The sequence below is a fragment of the Porites lutea genome, chromosome 6, assembly GCF_958299795.1.
Source record: "Porites lutea chromosome 6, jaPorLute2.1, whole genome shotgun sequence".
NCBI lineage: Eukaryota > Metazoa > Cnidaria > Anthozoa > Scleractinia > Poritidae > Porites > Porites lutea.
The window spans coordinates 23,453,331-23,473,183 of record NC_133206.1 but is presented as its reverse complement, the minus strand read 5'-3'; the positions used below and the strand labels follow the sequence as shown (position 1 = coordinate 23,473,183).

The 19,853-nt window shown below is 39.6% G+C and overlaps 2 protein-coding genes across 2 annotated transcripts; one reads left to right on the top strand and one right to left on the bottom strand.

Annotated features, from left to right (window-relative positions):
• Nucleotides 1–53: 53 nt before the first annotated feature.
• On the top strand, nt 54–18,451 carry LOC140940802 (acyl-CoA synthetase short-chain family member 3, mitochondrial-like). Its single transcript, XM_073389764.1, has 19 exons — nt 54–450; nt 879–1,023; nt 1,156–1,239; nt 1,583–1,687; nt 3,845–3,976; nt 4,317–4,457; nt 5,079–5,159; nt 5,397–5,492; nt 8,669–8,779; nt 9,609–9,649; nt 10,687–10,790; nt 11,036–11,131; nt 11,790–11,853; nt 12,976–13,057; nt 13,585–13,707; nt 14,675–14,774; nt 15,596–15,708; nt 16,399–16,461; nt 17,408–18,451. Exons 1-19 carry the CDS (start codon nt 143–145, stop codon nt 17,498–17,500), a joined length of 2,082 nt encoding a protein of 693 aa, XP_073245865.1. The 5' UTR covers nt 54–142; the 3' UTR covers nt 17,501–18,451.
• Nucleotides 5,504–7,099, bottom strand: LOC140940652 (uncharacterized). Its single transcript, XM_073389643.1, has 4 exons — nt 6,903–7,099; nt 6,543–6,825; nt 6,315–6,358; nt 5,504–5,677 (listed from the first exon to the last, which is right to left on the bottom strand). The coding sequence occupies exons 1-4, from the start codon at nt 6,945–6,947 to the stop codon at nt 5,504–5,506; spliced, it is 546 nt and encodes a 181-aa protein (XP_073245744.1). The 5' UTR covers nt 6,948–7,099.
• Nucleotides 18,452–19,853: the final 1,402 nt, after the last annotated feature.

Sequence of the window (19,853 nt, the reverse complement as noted above, 5' to 3'; positions counted from 1 at the left end):
TGTGGTCATGACACGTGAAGACGTGACCGTGACTCCGTCACGGTTTCTTTTCTTTTGTTTTGCACAAAATCATACTGCATAACGTCTGGCCGAAAGCGTGGGTACATTCACGTCGAATCGTTTCTGCACTTTTAAGGCGGCCATGCTACGTTTGATTCATGCAACAGCTCGCTTAAGTAGATTCCAAGGAAGGTTTTTTTCTCAGAATGTGTGGAAATCAGGTCACAAGCGTTTGTCAGCGCTGAATGTTTGCCCCGCTGCCGCATCTCTTACAAGCCGCCATTTTCACAACACACTTCAGCATCAAAGAAAGCTAAGGGAATATGATGATGTCTTCAACAAGTCTATTGAAGATCCAGAGGGGTTCTGGGGAGACCAGGCAGATGATATTGACTGGTATAAACCCTACACAAGGGTCATGGACAATAGTAATCCACCCTTTACAAAATGGTAGGTATACCGCTTTGTTGTTCGACAATGTCCTATTCTATCTGCGTTATGTACGTCTTATATGTTATGATTAACTACGAAGGTATGTGGTTGTTTTCTAGTTTATGTGTGCTTTGATAAAAAGTATGCTTATAGGATGATGTGTATTATTTTTTTTTGTTGAACTCCGCAGAGTGGTAATCAAGTGGCTTAGCTGTGAGGGAGGCGGGGGGGGGGGGGGGACTAGGGATAGGTGGTGGGCTAGGTGGTGGTGGGTACGGGGATAGCAGGAGTGGACAGGGAAAAATTTTGGGCCATTGGCAACACAGGTTTAAAGCTTGAGTATTACAAACAAAAAGAGAAATGATCTCACATTACTCCAGAACCATCTTTCAAAATAATTTTGGATACATTCATCATCTTGATAATGCCTATTTGGTCATTTGAAGGTTTGTCGGCGGTGAAATGAACACCTGTTACAACTGCCTTGACCGTCACATAAAAAATGGAAAGGGAAGCCGCACTGCCCTGATTTACGACAGTCCTTTGAGTGGCAAAATAGAAATGTACTCTTATCAGAACCTGCAGCGTCTGGTAAGTATATATACAGCCTGTACATGTAGCATGACGGTAATGAAATGCTGGAGAGATTGAGGGTTGGTCAACTCAGGCTCCTATCAAAAATCAATATTTATTGTTATCCTATCCTCCTCTTTGGTATTGTAGGTTGAAAAATTTGCTGGTGCTTTAGCAAGTCTAAATGTAGGGAAAGGAGACAGAGTGGTGATTTATATGCCAATGGTTCCTCAGGTAATCAAAATGTTTTCCTAGCTTCAATTCCCCCAACCACAGGGGGAAAAATTGAGCCTCAACTCACCCACTAATGGAGAAGAGGGAAATTTTTGCTCTACCCAACTGTACTTCATTCAAGATAATTTCATGATGTATGATGTTTCCATGAAAATTTCATGAAATCAAAGCCCAGTAATTGCCTAGGTCTAAAGTAGCTAAAGTTCCAGGTTGGCTCTTGGGGTACCATTGAGATATACTGGTAATTAAGAGGGTTACTGAAGTGATACCCCCTTTACTCTGCGTTTAGCATTATTTAATTACTCGTACCTGCATATGATTGGTTTTGTGTGTTTTTTGATAGGCGGTCATTGCTATGCTGGCTTGTGCCAGGCTTGGAGCAGTTCATTCAGTTGTGTTTGGTGGTTTTGCTGCCCAGGAGTTAGCAAGAAGGATTGAGCATGCAGAAGTACAGCTTAACTTTTGCTGTTATTGTTTTTATCAGACCATGTCCAGAAAAAAAAACTTTATTGGTCAATATCCAATTGATAATTCACAATTATTGTTTTAAGTCAAAAGAAAAAAAATGACAATATATTAATTATAATTAAACAAATATTATCACATAATATTATTATGGGCTCTCATAAAGTAAATCCAAATTCTTTGAAAGTTGAAATGTTTGTTAATTTTAATTTATAAATTTGTAAGGTAATATTTAAATCTTTCTGATATATTTAAAGAAATTTTATTATGCTTAAAGTTAAGATGTGAGCCTATCGGGGATTTTCAGACCTGCCAGCCCCTGATCAAGGAAAATCTGGAGACTCATGAAGAAAAATCTGAGATTCTACAAAAAGTAGTGAGATTCTCATTTTTCCAGAACAAGATTAAACAAACCCTTTTTCCATTGGGGGAGTTAATTGTTCATTTAAATATAACCTTGTTTTAGTGCAGGACCCACTTGTAATAAGATGCCACTCTTAAAGTTCTTTGATGAATCTTAGAGGCCGCGGAAGAGGAAATCACTGGATGAAACTTACGGCAATAAGGGTCGTTTCTTCTGGATAATAATAATATGATATAATATCATAATAACATGATATTAATTTGAGGAGGACTCGGAAAAAAAATCCGAGTCCCAGATGGGATTTGAACCCACGACCCTCCGTGATCTAGTCGGATGCTCTAACCACTTGAGCTACTGGAGACTCTATGGTGAGCAAGGGCCAATTTGTGGGTCTCGACTGGAACTGCATCACGTGGCTACACAGCCAAGTAATGATAGGCACACAAGAAGTGAAGAACTCACTAACAGCATCGCGCTGTCACCTTAAAACATATCAAAGATGCGGCCAACCAACCTCCAAAGTGAGTATATTAAAGATGAAACAACAACAACATGATATTAATTTGAGGAGGACTCGGAAAAAAAAATCTGAGTCCCAGATGGGATTTGAACCCACGACCCTCCGTGATCTAGTCGGATGCTCTAACCACTTGAGCTACTGGAGACTCTATGGTGAGCAAGGGCCAATTTGTGGGTCTCGACTGGAGAGTCGAGACCCACAAATTGGCCCTTGCTCACCATAGAGTCTCCAGTAGCTCAAGTGGTTAGAGCATCCGACTAGATCACGGAGGGTCGTGGGTTCAAATCCCATCTGGGACTCGGATTTTTTTTTCCGAGTCCTCCTCAAATTAATATCATGTTGTTGTTGTTTCATCTTTAATATAATATCATAATAATACTGAATAATTATGATAACGTGGACCCAAAATATAGACTGTGGGGCTGTTTCGACGAGACCATTGACCACCTGGTCTCTGGCCTGCCCTGAACTGGCTAAAATTGAATACATCCACCGCCACAACAAGGCAGCTGTACACATGCACTGGAAGATCTACAAAAAAGAGTTTGGCATTGAGGTGAAGGAAGGATGGTATGAGCATGAACCCAAGACTGTCACCGAGAATGACAGCGTCACTCTTCTGTGGGACATGCCCATCCACACTGACAGGACCATAGCAGCTAATAGGCCAGACATTGTGCTAAAGAGCAAGAAGGATAAAATCTGCCTTCTCACTGACATGACTATACCCCTCGACACCAATACCTCAGTCAAAACCACAGAAAAGCTTTCCAAATACGAATGTGGGGGCTCAAAATGACAATGTCCAGTCCTGGTGGTTATGGGGGCCCTTGGCACTATCAAGAAGGACATGGAAAGCTACTCCAACAAAATCCCTGGCAACATCAACATACATGAACTCCAGAAAATAACTCTCCTTTCTACAGTCCACCTTCTCAGGCGGGTCCTTTCAATCAAGTAGAGACCCTCTTTGCATCCCAAAGTCCATGGTTTGGACTCGGATGTTGAGAGAGAAAATCAATTGCAATTACACTAGTTTATCTTATATAATAATAATGGCAACTTCATGGCCAAAGTGTTTGACAAAGTGCCATCAAGGCTTTAACAAGCTCTAGCATTCCCCACAATCGTGAGAGTTGGCAGGTCTGGGTTTTAGTTTGAAGCATTGCGTGTTAGGTATACAGCTGTAAATTGACGGACATTTTGCCTCTTAGATTCTTTTTCATTGTGTACTGATTAATAAACTTTTTTATTAGCCACGTGTAGTGGTGACTGCATCTTGTGGTATTGAACCAACACGTCTGGTGTATTACAAGCCCCTGCTAGATGAAGCAATAAGGATGTCAAGTCACAAGCCCTCTACTTGTATTGTCTATCAGCGAGATCAGGTAAAGTTATAAAATTAATTGTAGCATAAAACGTTCAGAGAGAGTAGAGTATGTGGCTTATTATTGACAACAGAAAGGACAAATCAACTTAAAGTTTTGTGAAAGAGAAAAAATTACTCTGCCATGAAAAATCTGGTGCAAAGAGTCTTTCAAGTTAGGATATTTAAAACTTCCCTGAAAACCACCTTGGTAAGTTGGGAATTATCAAATATTTTGTACAAAAATATACCCCGGTATGTTTAATACTGTTATTAATCTTATTATACAATATTTTCAAGGTTAAAATCTTAAAAATCACATACACCAATCATCTTTATGGTTCAATTTTCTTTGTGTTCAGTGCTCAGGTGACATCATTCCAGGGCGGGATGTAACTTGGGACCAAGTAATGGAGAAGGCACAACCACATGATTGTGTTCCAGTGCTGTCAACTGATCCATTGTACATCTTGTACACATCTGGTACCACTGGTGATCCTAAGGTAACACAAAAACCTGAGATTTTACCATTTTCAACATCCATCATTGGGGGCCAGGGATCTCCTGACTAATAGTTTTTACTGATGATCACTTTAATAGAAGTGAAGTTAAATTTAATTTTGTTGAAGATGACGGTCCAAGTTGATATGGTATTGGTTATGAATGGTCTCCATATAGCAGTATTGTAAAAATATAGTAATTATATAGTTAAAATGACATTTAGTCTTGCGATAACATAATAATACTAAGAGTAATAGAAAAGTCAAAATTCCTAATGTCATGATTTGTGTGTTCAAAAATTTAATTTTAATTGATGTCCCTTGGCACAAATTGATCTGAAATAAACTGCAATCCCATAGTGCAGCCCACTTCTAGAAGACTGCACCTACACTGTAGATTGAAATCATGAAATTAAAATGTTTACAGGAGTGTCGCCACATAGCATTCAAATTAGGAAAAATGGGTAATTAAGTACACTGTATAATTTGACTTAAAAACCATATATAAGCGGCTAGGAATCAATAAACAGTATTGCTTGTATGGGTGAACATTTTGACTTTTAAGCTTCAAGGTCAAAGGAGACTTGAAACAATTTCTCTTACATTTTTCCCCTGTATGCTTAGGGCATTGTGCGAGATAATGGAGGATATGCTGTTGCCCTCAACTGGAGTATGTTCAATGTGTATGGAATCAATCCCGGAGAGGTAACTATACTATTACCTACATGGTGTGGGTCCTCTATTTTCCAGTCCTCTGTGCCTTATAGAAAGTAGGCCTTATTAATAAGGTAGGGCAGTTAGAGTTGCCACAATTGTCTGTAGTCTGTTCCCATTAGGTAATAACTAAGATTTTTTTCGATTGGCAAGGCATGATTAATACAGTGTAACTACATTGTAAATCTTTGTCTTTCCTGTCCACTAAAATTGTCTTATTTATATCAGGTTTGGTGGGCAGCATCTGATCTTGGCTGGGTGGTTGGTCATTCATATATTGTTTATGGACCATTATTGACAGGTTGTACCACAGTTTTGTTTGAGGTATGTTAAGCTTATAGACCCCTGTTATACACTTCAGTAAAGATATCAATAGAATGTGTCTTAAATAAATACCATTCGCTTTCTTCACTATCTTTGTTTTCAGTTGTATAAAGCTGACTTCTGAGAAACTGGATGCTTTCTCTAGTATTCCTGATAACCTCCAGCACTTCCTTTTTTGCATATCTCTGTTAAAAAAGAAGTTGCACTCATATTATCCTTTTATTTCTATGCATAGTAGTGTCAGATTGTGAATTCCTCAGTCAGTCAGTCTGACAGTCAGACAGTCAGTCTGTTATAAGTGACAGTCAGTCAGTTAGTTAGTCAGTCCATCATAAATCAGCCTGTCATTCATTCAGTCGGGCAGGTAGGCATCAGTCAGTCAGTCTGTCCATCCGCCAGTCAGTCAGCAGGGCAGGCAGACAGACAGGCAGTCAATCAGTCTTTCAGTCAGTCAGTCAGTCAGGCAGACAGAAAGTCCATTGGTTTGTCAGTCATTCAGTCGGGCAGGTAGGCAGACATCTGTCCGTCCCTGCATCAGTCAGTCAGTCAGTCAGCCAGGCAGTCAGGACATCAATCAGTGAGTCAGTCAGTAAGTCGGTTTGCTAGCTATTTGGTCAGGCAGAATTGACTTGTGAAAAGGAGGTCACGACCCTTGTTCATTTAGAAATTAGCAGCAAATACAATGCATTCTTGGGCTAACTTTATCCGGCGGAGACTCGTTACATTTGAAAAGTCAAAAACTCGTAAGTTCTCAGACTTTACGGCAGCACTGTAGTGAAAACAAAATTCAAACTTCTATTTTTCATGTATGTGGCACCTTACAAATATGGTACAAGATTCGGGGATTAAAAAGCAAGAGTGGTTTGCTGACAACAGAATTAGTTGGTGGTGGTGTTGAAACTTTTTTTTCATTTGACTTTTGATCATTCAAGAATTAATAGAAAAAAAAAAACAATATGCTTTCGGGATTTATTAGAGGCTTAAACTTTTAACAACAAAATGTTACCGTAAGCTTAAGTTATAAGCTTAGGCTTTGAGTTCCCAATTAGCCAAGGTTTAAATTAATAGCTATACCAACCTTCAGATTCTTCGCTCTGGTTTTGCAAACTTGTTTTTCTTTCTTCAATTCGTCTTTTGTCTTCTTTTTTGCGACATCCTCTGTTGAAGACGATGAAAAACAATATGCGTCTTGGTGTTTACATTTATCCCCCTTACCATCATTGAGTGGCTGAACTGCTGTAGGAATAGTATGGCAGTGGATTACTCGTTTCTTCATTTGAAGAACTGGTTCCAGCTTTTTCATCAATCCAGAGCTGATAGATGGGCCAGTCTTCTGAAAGCAATCAAGAAAATGTTGTAAGCTTACTCAAGCTAAACAATTTTTCAGACTTATTTGTAGAAGAAGCTTACCGCTCTGGAAGATTTTTCTTGGCGTTCTACTTTAGCAAAGCGCATTTCTCTTCTCTTTAATATTTCTGTTCCTGTATTAAACTTTGAAAACACAAAACACAGGAAAGTTTGCGGAAGAGTTTGCTTATTTTTTTTTCCCGCCAAAACTACAAAGTCGCCCGCGCCGCTTGCCACACTGCATAATCGCCAGGCTTTAACCAGGATATAGATCGTTTTCACTGTCACGCAACAAAACAATAAATTGGAAACCGTCCAGTGAAAGAAGCCAAGAAAATGATATGTTATAAAAGACTAATTTTTAAACAATTTGTCCAAGTCTCAGGTCTTTTTGGCCCACAGTTTCTGAGTTATTTGCCGAAACGTTTCACGCATCTTTGTAGAGCTTTGTATGGAGACGCCATATTGGTGCACAGTTTTGGTGCACCAATATGGCCGCCGAAAATCAACAAAAACATCTGGAGTTCACTTTTTCTATAAAAGCTCCTTCTTTTCACTCGAGAACTAGCCTACGTGCGCATAAACATATCTTCTAATACTTGAAATGGTTATACTGCTGAAAATCAAGAGGAGAGACTTTTTTTCAACGAGACAGCATTCCTATTTTGGTGTCACGCACTCTGAAAACTCGGAAGTTCAAATTGCTGTATTTTCGAAATGAAACATGCTACGGGACTGAAAACTTGTACAAAGATTAACTTTTTGTTTATCTTCAGCCTAGTGTAAATAAGAATTCGTAAAACCTCGCTATTTTGACTTTACCATTTGATGACGTCACTGTGAAAGCCATCTATACACATCAGAAATATCTAAATCTTTTGATGTAAGATTTGAGGAGGGGGGTGAATATATAGGCGAACGGATCGGCAGATTTTGAAAATATTTTTGCACGGATTTCGGATTCAGAGCGAGATTTTAACGAATATCCGGATCCTGCAATTGCAGCGGATGTCGGGGATTCATCTATTTTTTGGGCCCGGATTTAGGCTTTTATACATTATGCTTTTGCTTCCCTACTTAAATGCTCCACCTTAATGTTCCATTTTTCCTACTAAAATGCTCCCCAAAAAAGTCACTAAAATGCTAGGTTAATGCTCATTATACAAACGGTTTTTTTTAATTAATTTCAAAGTTTACACTTACAAAAACGTGCAAGTGCTGCAAGTAACAACGACAACGTGTACAAGTTCATAAATACAGCCAAAAAAACAGCTGTATTAATTTTTTTGTGAATTTTGAGTTTTAGTCTTCATTTTCTTTAAAAAAGCAGGAGCTCATGGTGCATGGGCTCCTGAAAAAAGTTAATTTCTATTTTATTTTCTCGGAAAAATTAATTTTCCGGGGAAAATGCCACTAAAATGCTCGAATAATGCTCAATGCTTTTGCTTCACTAAAATGCTCGAAAAAATGCTAGCATAATGTACAAAAGCCTGCCCAGATTTTGGACTTTGCGTGTAATTCAAATATTTTTGCCCGGATTTCGGATTTAGGGCGAAAATGGAAGGGCAGATTTGGTTAATGAATTATAACGGATCGTCGGATTTGCATACCCCTATTCACCCCCCTCTTTGAGGTTCTGTAGAGTTGTATAGCGGACTAACCCAGTAGTCTGAAAGCATGACAGTACGTTTTCCATTGCGTGCAGAGGTAGTAGTCAATGATTTTATTCTTAAGGGAGGCATTGGAATATAATTATAGAGTAAAAATCTTAGCAGGAGTTTTTGAGAAGTCATTTGTCAGACCATGTACGTTTATATATCCATTTTAAGGGTAAACCAATAGGAACTCCTGATGCCGGTGCATTTTTCCGCGTTATCGAGCAGCATAAAGTTGTAAGCATGTTCACTGCACCAACAGCTATCAGGATCATTAGAGCTGAGGTAAGCAATACTAAAGACACACTTAAGCGTGTATGGTGGGCGCAGAAAGGGGAGAGGAGGGGAGGGGAGGGGGAGAAAAGCACGAAAGGGAAAAAGTCCCTTTCCTACTCTCCCCTTCCCTTTCGACGCCTGCCACGCAGGATAATAATTTCTGTCTATGTAGCAGACGCTTATCCAGTCATAACTTCCGTAAACTAGGGGACGTTTTTCTTTTGTCTCGTTGAGTACCAGAATTTCATGCTCGCTTTGAAATTCTGGGCACTGATTGGCTCATTGGAGTTATAATGGCCTATAAATATAACGCACAATTTTCAAGCGTTAATCCGTTTAATGAACTTTACCAGACTAATTTTTAGAACATGTAGTGATTGTATCAACTTGCCTATTAAATCTTATGTCGGTTCGGTTATGTCGATTTTGTGTCACTATTGGGCAAGACCATACAGTTATATTAGACTGTTTTTATATCACTTTTATCATTGTAATTTGTTGTTGTTGTTGTTGTTGTTGCTTATATAGGAAATAAACGTATTTACTGGCTATAGAATGAACCGAAATTCTTCATACTGCACATGGTTACGCGTTGTGCTGCTCTGGGCTACGCGTGGTGCAGTTTTCGAATGTCTTTTTCATCCTGCTGCGGTATTAATATTAAATGTCTCGTTCATTTTTAATTATTCTAAATCCTCTGGTATCCAGAGTATGGTTTGAACATTGGGCAGGTTTTTATCGCACATTTTTTCGGCCTTTTTCGTATGATTCCCTCCTACACCTTTGTCTTTTCATACTGTTTAGCTAATAATTGTGGCTCTCTTTATCTGTATTACAGGATCCGCAGTGTGAACTTATCAAAGAATACGACCTGTCTCAGTAAGTTCGAACTTTTCTCTTATCCTCGGAGAAGTTAGGGAACAGGGATTGGAACAATCAGGAAGACGTAGATAACAGGAAGCCTTCAGGTAGAAAGACTTCAGTATAAACATCCCCTCTTTTACCTTAGCCCGTCAAGGAAACTCGAGAGAGAACAAAACTGGTCACCCGTGACTGAAGGCGCGAGGCTCGCGTGTTTAGCGTACCACTCCACCAACGATGTAGAAATAAGAGAGTTTTCTCGTAGTCTTCCAGGTAGACGACTGGCCAGAAGACTTTTAGGTACGTGTGAGAGGAATTTGTGCAAAGAGTAAGATAGTAGAATTTTGCCGAAAGTAAGGAGTCCCCGCAGCTAACACATAACTTTCAGGTAGAGGTCCAATCTTTACTGGTGGCCAAGAAACACCTCCTTCTCTTGCGGCAATTTACTCTCTTTTATATAATTATGACAAAACTGTATAGATGACACTTCTGTATTATGTGGTCAATAAATAACGAGATCAGAACTACTACTAATTCTTCAGATGATACGAAAGCCGGCTATTTCTTCTTAAAAAACCGTGTAAAATGTTTCTCCCTTTCCTCCAGCTCTACAACGCAGCTTCTTCCCTAGGGATACTCGTTTGCCGTCCCTTTTTTCTGCTGATAGGCTGTACTATTGACGTCAATTTACCGGATATCTCGGACGTATTCCAAATGTAGTCAACGCTTGAGCTGTGAAGAATTAGGCGGGGAATTTCATCCAATAAGGAACGGACAAGTATTTTGAATTAATAAAATTATAAGTGTACGGACCTTTCTGGCACCCTGGTTCAGTATAAGATTCTGAGAAACTCCCCACCACCTCCTCTCCTGACTCAACAGTTAAGTTAGCATTATTCTTTTCAGTACAGAATAGATATACACGGTCTTGTGTGAGCACATCCTAGTATACTTGCCTAACGTTCTTGTTATCTTTAGCGGCCATAGGCGAATAGCTACAGTAGACCAGGGCGTATGTATGAGACTAGTGTATAATTTATATTTGTTGTCACCAGTTTCCGAGATTTGTTTGTGGCTGGCGAGCACATGGATAAAAACACTATGGCATGGACAAGGAAAGCTATCAGCGCGCCTGTTTACGACAACTGGTGGCAAACTGGTAAGAACTCAGTCGTTTAACCCATATTTTTACAACGGTGCTTTGCCGAGGCCATAGGTCTATACCAGACCATGTTCAGCTGTAGTTTGCAAGATTTTTACCCTACCCACGTCTTTTCTCACGTACGACGGGGCAGACGTGCCCTAAAGCGAAGAGCTTTAACCTTCGATAGTAAATAATTATTAGGTAGAATCAGCCTTTGTGGATGCCAAAAATTAATGAAATAACTTAATTTCTTTTGGTAGAAACTGGCTGGGCTATCACAGCTCACGCCGTGGGACTGGGTCGACCTATGGATGAGCACTTGGAGACCACTGGGAAACCTGTTCCGGGATATGATGGTAACAAGAGACTGCGCATGTGTGTGTGTGTGTGTGTGGGGGGGGGGGGGGGGGAGGGGGGTGGGCGGGGAGTTATAGTTATTTCAGTACAATTTGGAATTGATAGTTCCTCGTAATAGATATAAGTTTCTGCCCTTAAAGGGTATATGCCAGATTTTTATATTTGCTTGTTAAAATCTAAACAATGTCCTGATAAGGACAGCAAAAAAAATCGATATCGAATTTTCTTTCCCGTGTTTTGACGAGCAAAGACTTGTTATTTTACTTCCGGAGGGCTACAAAGCCGTCACTTAGAACAGGAGACTGGGAATGATTGTGACTTCCTTTCGGGACGTTCTTTTTCGCAGCAAGCAAGAAATGACAGGGAAATTTGCTTACCTTGAAAGAAAATGTCCTGAACTGACTATTCTTAAGAACAATCTTGTTCTAAACCATCGTTTTACATTGACTAGGGCAGCAGAAAGGCTGCTAAAAATTCAGCTTTCTTGTAAAACACGTTAAAGGTGAATACGATTATATTTTTAAGAGGTTCCACCATAAACACTGAGCTCTCAAGAAGCGATACAATTTCTGTACTGTTCTTTAATAATCCAATTCTTAGGTCAGTGATTTAGGGGAATGAAGGGTTTAAAATGTCCACCACTGTTTTTGTTTCCAGTGAAAGTTGTCAAGGACGATTTGACTGAAACCGACCGTGGAGACCTGGGTCAAGTGGTAGTCAAGTAAGTGAGTTCAGTGTTGAAGTTCCAGGATTCGTCAAACTCGCTCCCAGGGGTTTCTCCTGGTTGAAAATAACTGTACTTTGAAGCCTGAACCAACGTTTTATGATTTATAGCTGTCAACCAGCTTTATCCCTTTTCACAAACACACTCAAAGGTACCGCGATCTTATAATTTGCTTTAAATTTGGACTAAGTGAGGACAAAATTGAAATTTCTATGTAGTTTCACAATGGAAAAATCCTTGTACCTCATTGGTTTTATTTTCGCGATTTTAACACGCAGATATAAAAAAAGGGCATGAAATTTCGCGATTTAAGCGTTCTCAACTTCATTTTATTTTTAAAAGAGTCTGAATTAAAGTTTCCAAATTTCCAGGTAAACGGGAAAAACAATGTGTGAAAGCTTTACAAATTAACGTTATTTCACTTACTGAAGGTACAAAACGGAGCTTACCAGTAAAACAAGTTAACAAGTTATATTTTCTCTACTTATCATGTTTATGTTGTTGCTATTACAAGCTAATAATTTTTTTCTGTGATTTGAATTTTCTATACTAGTATTTAATTTCGCAAGGATTTATTTTCGCGGGTCTTTATTCGAAAAAGTCGAAATTAAAGACCCGCGAAATTTAGTACCAATAAGGTATTTAACTTTATTTTCTTTAAAAAGGCACTATAGGGAGAATCCTATCTTCTTTTTTTTACCAAAAATGTACGCTAGAACACTGAAGATATACTCACTAATACAATTACTAACTCACAAATAGCTCGGCCTATAAAACGCGCAGACCACTTGATTTTATAAACAAAGCCACTTGACCCAAGTCATCAGTGTTTGTTGTCAAAATTAACTGTCACGCGGTCCACCTATCTCGACCTATCTCAGCAGTGTGTCTCCTGGAGTCAGATAAAGTGAATTAAAATAATGTGGGATGGAAGCTCAACCTCGTTTCCAGGATCGGGAGACGAGCAGGAGTGGACCCTGGGAACAATCTTGACGTAACCTACGGTTTTTAGTCTTTATCCGTGGAGATCGATAGCGGGAATGTCTGACCATTTGCAGATGTAAGAGAAAGGGCGGCACTTTTTCCTCAGTTAATATTAAGATAATTTTTTACTGACAGGCTTCCCCTTCCACCCGGCACTATGACAACCCTTTGGAAGGCAGATGATAGATTCGTCAAGACGTACTTCACTAAATATCCTGTAAGTGTCTCCAGAGTGCAGCATAAACTTAAATCAGAAGATGCACTTTATTCCGAAATCATTGGTTTCAGTTTTACTTCTATTTTATATTTTCCTCAAGTCTTTCTCTTTTCCTCGATTGCATTTGCAGAATTTAAAAAGAACTTTTACCTTGAAAAGAGGCATTGAGGGCCAAAATTTTCCACCAATTAAGGTGTAAACCTATGACGCAATGTCGATCATAAAAGTTCTTAAAGTCTTTAAGTGTTGCTGGAATGAAAACTTTTGACGAGTTTTTGGTATTTCATTTTAAGGAGAAAGAAGAAAGAAAGCCTCTGGGACCGGGGCAGCAGGATTAGAGAACTGAAAACTAAAAGAATTGAAACTGATCTTTTTGTCACTTAAATAAACCGACTAGGGAAAGGTCAAACTGTTTTAGAGTCATCATTCGAACAAATGCGAATTTTTTTTAAATACAAATATGTTAGAGATAACTTGGTTCAACTGTGTTGTTACTGAGTTTATGTTGGCCGTGTATTTTGTCTCAGGGATATTATGACTCCAGTGATGATGGAGTAATGGATGAAGATGGATTTGTGTCAATCATGGCACGATCGGATGACGTCATAAACGTCGCGGGTCACAGAATTTCTACTAAGGCACTGGAGGAGGTGAATGACGTTTCCATTTCGTACTAAAGCATTCGACCTTACGTTTGACTGGTTTCATTTCATTTCAATTTATTTCGTCTGTTTGTATTGAATAATGTATAAGAATTTTCGTGTTCCACTCCTTCCAATAATAAGAGGCTAATACAGCTTATACTTGGGCTTCTACGTGTTTAAACCCCTTTTATTCAGTTTAACGTAAATAACCTAGCATTTGCCCTCAGATAAAGCGGCGCTTGGCTCTCGACACTCGATTATTATTCAGATTCCAAGAAAAAGAAATTCAAAACAATTCGAATTTATCAGGCATAGCGATACTCACTGTCTTCAAATGTTTTTGTTATTCAATTGTGAACGAGTGAAACAAAATCTTTTGTTTAAAGAACCAATGCGCCACTGGTTGACATTGTAATATCAATATGTGACGTCGGCGTAAGTATCGCCGTAGCCTAGATAATAATTAGGGACCTTAAGATCCGACGACGGCGATGGCAACGGGAACGTCACAAAAGCAATAGGTTTAATTAGCAAAACAACAATTTTGCACGTGCATCACGCTTTTTTGTACATTTCTTTGCCGTCACTGCACGACTACGACGTAAAAATGCGTAATTTCACGATGTACAGAGGAAGTACACAAGCGACGACGAGATTTCCTCTCTCTTTCTGAACTTGGATATGGTTCTTAGGAATTCAGATTTACGAGGGTTCACCTACATTTGACAAAGTTAGTGACATGGAGTAATCGCCATGAAGATTGAAAGAACGCGAATTCACTTTTTCAGCGACGTTTTCACTGCCGTCGCCGTCCTCGGATCTTAAGGTCCCTACTCTCGCGCGTCATCGACCTCCCTTATTAGTTTTAAACCTGCGTCAGATGTAGTGGACGATAGTGACGACCCTAAGTGATTTAGAACAAACTCGTGTCAAGCTATTCATTTGCTTTAACATTGTTGTGTTAATATTTCAGGGAATGATACGCCTTGATTTCGTGGTTGACGCGGCATGTGTTGGACTAGAAGACCCTATCAAGGGTCACGTTCCTGTTGGATTTATTGTTATTGACAAAAGTAAGCTCAGTGCAAATGTTGTTTTAAGTTAAATTACCTGCTCATCGTGGACCTATCTTAAGTATTCGCGTTCCCGCGTTTTGTTTCTGTTTTGCGCTCGTTCCCGGCTAGATCACCGTTCTTGCCTATTGTATTTCTGACCAATCAGAACCATGCTTTGCCGATTCTGATTATTCATTGGTGATTGTTGGGAGAAAGATGCAAACCGGGCTCTTCAAACGACTGAAAATCAAGCCTGGGCGCTTCTTTGACCTGCGGCGAGATATTAAAGACCTTGAATTATTACGCTTTGTAGGCTCGCCAGAACTATAGCTCCTCTCTGTTAGATTTTACGTACGATTTTTTTTTCAAGTCTATGACAATATCTCTAACCGAGTCTGAAATTAGGCCCCCTGTGACATTTCATTTTCTTTGTATGCTTAACTCAGAGCGAACCTGACAAAACGAAAATGGAAATAGCGAAACTGATTTAACACATTTTTGGCATTTGCCTTCGTTCCTTTAGTAACATTTCTGAGATAAAGTCCTGGCGCCGTTTGTTTAAACGATGGATAGCGATATCCACCGTATAAATCACCATCCAGTGAATTAGTATTAAGGAAACTAATTGCGTTATCCAGTGGATAGGGATTTTCCAGTCGATAGCGTCAAACACCTGGGACCTTCTGGATTAGCAACTGCAAGGTCATTGGAAGCTACTAGATATTATTTAAGTTCTAATTATCTTCATCAAGTGACCCCCTGTTTCGTGCAGTGTAAACTATGACTCGACATAGCAAAGCATAGTTTTGAGACGATATTGTGGTATTTTAATTCAACAGCCATTCCTATAACAAGAAAAGAAGCAATCGAGCAAGTGATAAAGAGCGTACGAGAGTTTGTCGGTCCTGTGGCGTTCTTCAAAACTGCTCTTATTGTACCTTTTCTACCTAAGGTATAGTAAAATCTTTCAGTGAATGTTTATACTGTTAAGTGAATAAACAACAGGATTTTTCTCAGGTTTAAAAGACCAGGAATAGTTTAGTGGCTTTAGCGGTGGTCTGCGTGCCGATGGCGAAGGTTTTCTTACCCATGGTGCTTTTCGCGTGCAGATGGCAGACCCAAAAGGCACCATGGGTAAGAAAACCTGATCTCTCGGCAAAACTTTGGAATGGCACGTGACCGTCCGTCTGTCCGCAAACGGTTCGGTTCGGTGTCCAAAGATTTTGAGTCCGAAATGTTAAGTGATTACTTTGTATCGAAATGAATGTTTATGGCTTAACTGATGTGATAAAACTCCTGCGAAACAGAACACCTTAAATCTAATAAATTTATAAACATTTATGAATCTGAAAAAAAAACCCAATCTAAACCGAGCCTCAAATAATCTACGATCCATCGAGGTCTCGTGTTATTAAGCTTTTCCGGTCGTTTAATTACCTCGAGTTCTTCTTATCGATATTAATATAAAGCCAGACAGAGGTGTATTGGCTCAGAAGACAACGGAGTCTTTTAATTCAGTGGTTGTGTAATTTGAAAAACAAACAAACAGCTCTTGTAAACAAGAGGTATTTCAATTGAGTCGTTTGATGTGGGTACAGTGGTCGTTCATTTCACACTCAGTAGTCTTCATTGCTTTTCTCAGACCCGCTCGGGTAAAACAGTCCGAGGTGTGCTGACAAAGATTCTTCACGGAAAACCTTACAGGGTAAGAAAGATTAAACTTTTTAGTTTGTTTGATGACGGAGGTTGTAGTAAAAAAAAAAAAAAAATTATGTAAGCGTCTTTTGCTGGGTTTCACAGACAGCATAGGTTCGACGAAGAAGTATCTTGCACCTTAAATATGAAGAAAGTTCAGCTACACTGCTTGGGACGTAATTTAGACCATTCAAATAAACGCTGGTGAGTAGTACTTGCCTGTGGAATTGTTTATTATGCTGTACAAGGTGGTTCTAATATTTGAGTCTGTGGATGAAATCCTAAAGTTTGACCATTCAAATGAAAGCTACTGAGCAGTACTTTCTTGTGGTACTGTTTATTAAGCTGCATAAGGTGGTTCTTACTTTTGAGTCTGTGGCTGATATCCTAAAGTGTGACCATTCAAATGAAAGTTACTAAGCAGACTTGCCTTTCATATAGTCTATTATGCAGTACAGGGTGCTAGAAGTCTCTATCATAAATTCCAGGACTTAAAGTGATATGGCTTTTCCCATTTTCGGTTTGCACTGAAAAGTAACAAAACGCTCACGGAATAGGGCGAAGTGCCTCTGAGCGAAAAGGTTTTGGGTATTAAATATTTCCCTGACCTTTTTCTTGTCGTTGTTTGCTTACTAAAGATGATATCAGACAAGCAAATTCCCTTTGATTCTTAGATATACAAATTCAATTCAAAAAAATTTTTCATTTCCAATTTTTCGTCTCCCGCTGTAATCTTACTATGGATTCCGATGGGAGATTGCCGAGTGTCCACAATACAGAGGAGTATTTGTTATAGTGTCAGGAATTATAATGACGTATGATATCGCTGGGGCCAAGAGACCTTAGTGTAGAGATTCAACTGTATCCGTAGTTCAAACGTCCCCGCCCCCCTCCCCCCGCTGAAAGTACACGGTAAACTTAAGGTTTATGGGTTCTTCTGCTTTTCTCCTTCCCAGATCACCCCAACAATGGAGAATCCGCACGTACTGGAGGACATTGAGGAAATCGTTCGCGAGGAAGGAATCATCGATCGTACACTGCCGCACTAAATAGATGACATGCAGATACAATGCATAATAGATAGAAATAGTGCGCTTTATAGATAAAATAGAAGTACATAAAAAAAAATCTATAATCTCCGCCAATATATAATTTATGAAACTCTTGGAGGAATTTTTCTAGAAAACGGCTACCGTGTAAAAAGTTAGTGGTTTTGGTGTTATTGTATAAATCCTCCATTGCCTTCTTGACTTTCATTAGAACAGGTTCTCCAGTCCCCATCAGTGATCTTGTGACATATAGTTATGGTAAGTCCTGGGACTCATCTTGTGAAAAATCACGAGTCCCAGTCCAGAACCAGTGAGTCCTAGTTAAAAAAAAAACGAGTCCAAAATTGAAAATGCTTTGGCCATTATGTAACCAGACAGTTAATCTGAAGTACAGACTCCAAAACTCTGTATCACAGTATACTGAAATTAAAATATAGTCCTTCTATTTTAAAGCTCAACAAAAGCTAAAAGAATTGTGCATCGTTAAACAACACCCATAATATCTGCCAGAGAAATTACACGAAGGGGATATTTTTACAAATACACATGCTCAGATGGATCGATCTTTGCGTCCTACGGGACGCATGCCATCTTTGGGGATTTTCATGCGTCAGGGACGAAGGACGCAGAGGTAACAAATTGACTGCCCTATACCATATCTTATTCTTCGGAAAACGGAGACCGCTATACGTCTGGGAAGGAGTGCAATGCATCCTTCCCTACATACCACTCGCGCTGCGTTTCAATACCTGCAAACGAGGCAGGTATTCAACAAACACGAAGTAAAGGTTGCAGCAGGTTTTTATGTGAATAAGTATTTAGAAAACAAGTCGTTTGTCATTATAAATGTCTTGTTTTCTCTTTAAATTTTGACGTTTGAATAAAGCGTCATTACAATAAACACTCTTTAATCTTTGCTGTAGACGACGTATTCTCTTTAGTGAATAAACATCGAAATAGCCCTTAACACTTTGCTGATACCTTAACTACTCAATTGGCCAAAATTACGTGGCAGTAGATTTTGTCATACATAGACGTGAGCGGATTCTCGAAAGTCACGTACCGCTGTAACTACGCTGTCGTAAAACGCAGGACGCTCTCAAGCTGAAAACAGTAACTCATGCCTCAGAAAACAAGAAGCAGACTCTCTTTTTTCACATTTTTTTTTTGCTTAGTCATTCGGTACGTGGAGCAAAACATGGGAGAGAAAATAGACATATGCTCGAGAGAGGATGTTACAGAGATGTTCACCACCCTCTGTTCTTCGTCCCGCGGTTCTGATATTTAAATTTGATATAATTATTCATTATCTCATCTTCATTCTTTCAAGCCCAGTGCAAACGGACATGTTGAGTCTGTCTGCACACACTGTTGCATGTTGTTGCGCAAAGTTTGAAACTGGTCAAACTTTTACCTACATGGAAACGGACGCAACAACTCCCAAAATTGTTGGGCCAACAACGTTGGGAAGCTGTTGCGCCCGTTTGCACATAGCTTCACGGGTTTATAACGAGGCAACTTAAGTTTTCAGTGATCCCCCGTTTCTTGAAAGTCCCGATTATTAACGGGCCCGGTAAGCTGTCTCCGTTTACATTACAGATCGAGGTTTTAATAGTTTTGCAACTAACATGATAAAACTATCAGTTAATGAAACAAAACGGAGTAGTTTGGAAGCCAGGACCCGCGCTCTTATTCTTTATATTTCGACATGAATATTTGATTTCGCGCTCGCAACGTTACTGGGACTTTCGAGAAACGGGGCCCAGCCCCCAATTTGCTTGCTAGCTTAATTGTTAAAGCACCGCACGTATTGCAGGGGTTCGAATACCGTGCGCCAGCCTGAATTCTTTCAGGCTTTCTTTTCTCAACTGCAAAAGTTCCGTCAGAGGTCTATAACTGCGATGATCTTCTTTAAGTTTAATTCTTCGGTCTAGTGGGGTAGGTTTCTTTTGTTTTGTGTCCGCCAGAGCGTGAAAATAAAAGAAACCAACCCCACTAGACCGGGGTCCCCCACTCCATGTAAACAGGCCCTAAAATTCTTGTCTCTCCAGCTGCCACGCGATCCGCTTTCCCTGCTATCTTTGAGCCTGGAACGGGTTATACTAAGTGACACTTGACGATACGTCCGCAATGTTGGTTTCCCAAAACAATAGAATGGCGGCCATGTTAGCGTCCCAAACAAATCCTGTGGGAGTTGAATTCTTTCGTTTTGTAAACGCTTTACCTTGTAATCAATATGCACGGCAGATAGCCATGTGAGTGAAAACTAAACGCTTAATCCGGACGGTTACTTTCAAGTAATAAAATTTTTTAAGAATCACATTCCAGTGGGGCGTGGGGAAGGTGGTGTCAG